At 38.3% G+C, this 2,107-nt stretch overlaps 1 protein-coding gene across 1 annotated transcript; it reads left to right on the top strand.

The window, feature by feature from the left end:
• The first annotated feature begins 445 nt into the window (after positions 1-445).
• On the top strand, positions 446-1,826 carry LOC100637682 (uncharacterized). Its single transcript, XM_011408203.1, has 2 exons — positions 446-620; positions 676-1,826. The coding sequence occupies exons 1-2, from the start codon at positions 446-448 to the stop codon at positions 1,824-1,826; spliced, it is 1,326 nt and encodes a 441-aa protein (XP_011406505.1).
• The last annotated feature ends 281 nt before the right edge of the window (positions 1,827-2,107 follow it).

The raw sequence follows: 2,107 nt of genomic DNA, 5'->3' as shown, positions 1-2,107 counted from the left end.
TCTAAAACCGTCTAGCAATGAACAACCTGCAGATTCTCCTGTGAATGGATGCTGTTTCTTCAATTTCCCTGCTACCTTATAGGCAATGCTCATCACTGTTTCCCGTGATAACCCATATCCCATCTCAGACATCTGAACTAGATAATCATAAACCATATCCTTATTGCGGGTCCAGGCTTCAGTGCAATCCACTTCTACAGTACCATTCACTCGCCTTCTTAATGTTTCTACTGGCATGTTATACGCTCTTGCCACCTGTCTTAGACCACTTCCTTCATCTATAACCGTCTTCACTGCTTCTTCCATCGCTGTCTGGGACCACAACTTTCTTTTACAAGCCATTCTATAGACCTCTTGGTGCTAAATATATTCATGAATAAACCGTATTGTTCTAATGAGAAAAAAATTTCATAAAATTTCAAAACCGCCATTTTGGTGTCCAATAATGCCATCTTGTTGTGCTGTTGGCTGCCATTCTCATCATAAAAAAGGACAGAACTTGTCTTTTAATTGTTTCCCTGTTGATCCATTAAAGAGAGATAGGTGGATAGCTGCTATCAGACATGAGAACTGGTCACCAACGGAGCAGACTAGAGTTTGCAGCAGACACTTTGTCACAGGTAGGTAGTTTGTGTGTACTCATATTATGATTTTATTATTGTTGGTATACTTTAGGCAAACACCATAATAATCCTAAACATATAGATTATGTGCCGTCAGTATTTGATTATAATAAAGTTGAGAAACAAGTCGACGGGGCAAATGCTCTACAGCGATATAAGAGGGCTGTTGCTAGGGCCAAGAAAGTCGTTACAGTTAAGACTCGAAGGAAAAGGTTCACTGCTGGTATTCCTCTAAATGCCAACAAGGCAAGAAACAATAGAGCGTTGGCTGTGGATGAAATTGTTTTTGATCGAACTTCGTTAGATTTAGAGGAAGATGAAAGATGCAGTGATGACAATGAAGGCATTGAACATAAAGCAATGGAGAACAATGAAGAGAATGAGTATCAAGAGAGCTTGGCGAACCTTAATCAAAGTAATGATGGGTATGTGCATACAAACATGGTTCCTCCAGACGATTTGGCTGTAAGTATCACTCAGGATTCGTTGCAAAGGGAACTAGAGAAGTCTTCATTTGATGTTTGTGAGTTACAGTATGATAATGAGCTCCTGATGAAATCTAATGAAGAGATTAGGGTGCAGTATAATAAATTGCTCACTATATGCAAATCTCAAGCAAATCAGCTGTCGCATCTCAAACAATTGTGTGATAATGCTCTAAGAACATCTTTGTATCTGCATCCCTACAAGCTAGATGCTTTATCTTTGACAAGGGACAGCCAGAAGTCAGTATTGTACACTGGTTTACCACTCAAAGTTTTCCAGATGATCTGTACAATTTTTAAACCAATGGTCACCAAACCATTTACTACGTCCTGCACCATAGAAGATGAATTGCTTTATACTTTGGTTAAATTACGACTTGGTCTAGTTAACAAGGACATAGCATACAGAGCTAATATTGATGAAGGTTTGTTTTCTAAAATTTTCCACCGATGGCTAAACATTCTTTACAGAGAGTTAAAACAGTTGATTATATGGCCTGATTCTGAAACACTGCGTAAAAACCTACTGAAATGTTTCAAAGAAAAATATTCTCATGTGGTGTGCATAATAGACTGTTTTGAAGTGTTTATTCAAAGACCAAGGTCCTTTGATGCTAGAGCAGCTACTTATAGTAACTACAAAAAGCACAACACCATAAAAGTTCTAATTGGAATATCGCCAACAGGTGCCATTTCTTTTATCAGTAAAGCCTGGTGAAGAAGAGCATTGGATAAGATAATTACACAACAAAGTGGATTCTTGACCAAAATCAATTATGGAGATGTTATAATGGCCAACAGAGGCTTCAATGTCTCTGATGACATTGCAACTATTGGTGCACATTTGGTAATTCCAGGCTTTACCAAAGGCAAAAAACAATTTTCTGGTATGAAAGTGGAAACATCTCGACAGATGTCTCGGGTGCGAATTCATGTTGAGAGGGTCATTGGGCAGCTGAAGAAAAAGCACAAGATACTGCAAACTACACTACCTATTAA

This window comes from Amphimedon queenslandica, unplaced genomic scaffold (genome assembly GCF_000090795.2).
Source record: "Amphimedon queenslandica unplaced genomic scaffold, v1.1 AMPQUscaffold_13070, whole genome shotgun sequence".
Classification (NCBI taxonomy): domain Eukaryota; kingdom Metazoa; phylum Porifera; class Demospongiae; order Haplosclerida; family Niphatidae; genus Amphimedon; species Amphimedon queenslandica.
The sequence above is the reverse complement of the archived record's forward strand: the minus strand, read 5'-3'. Positions and strand labels throughout refer to the sequence as shown.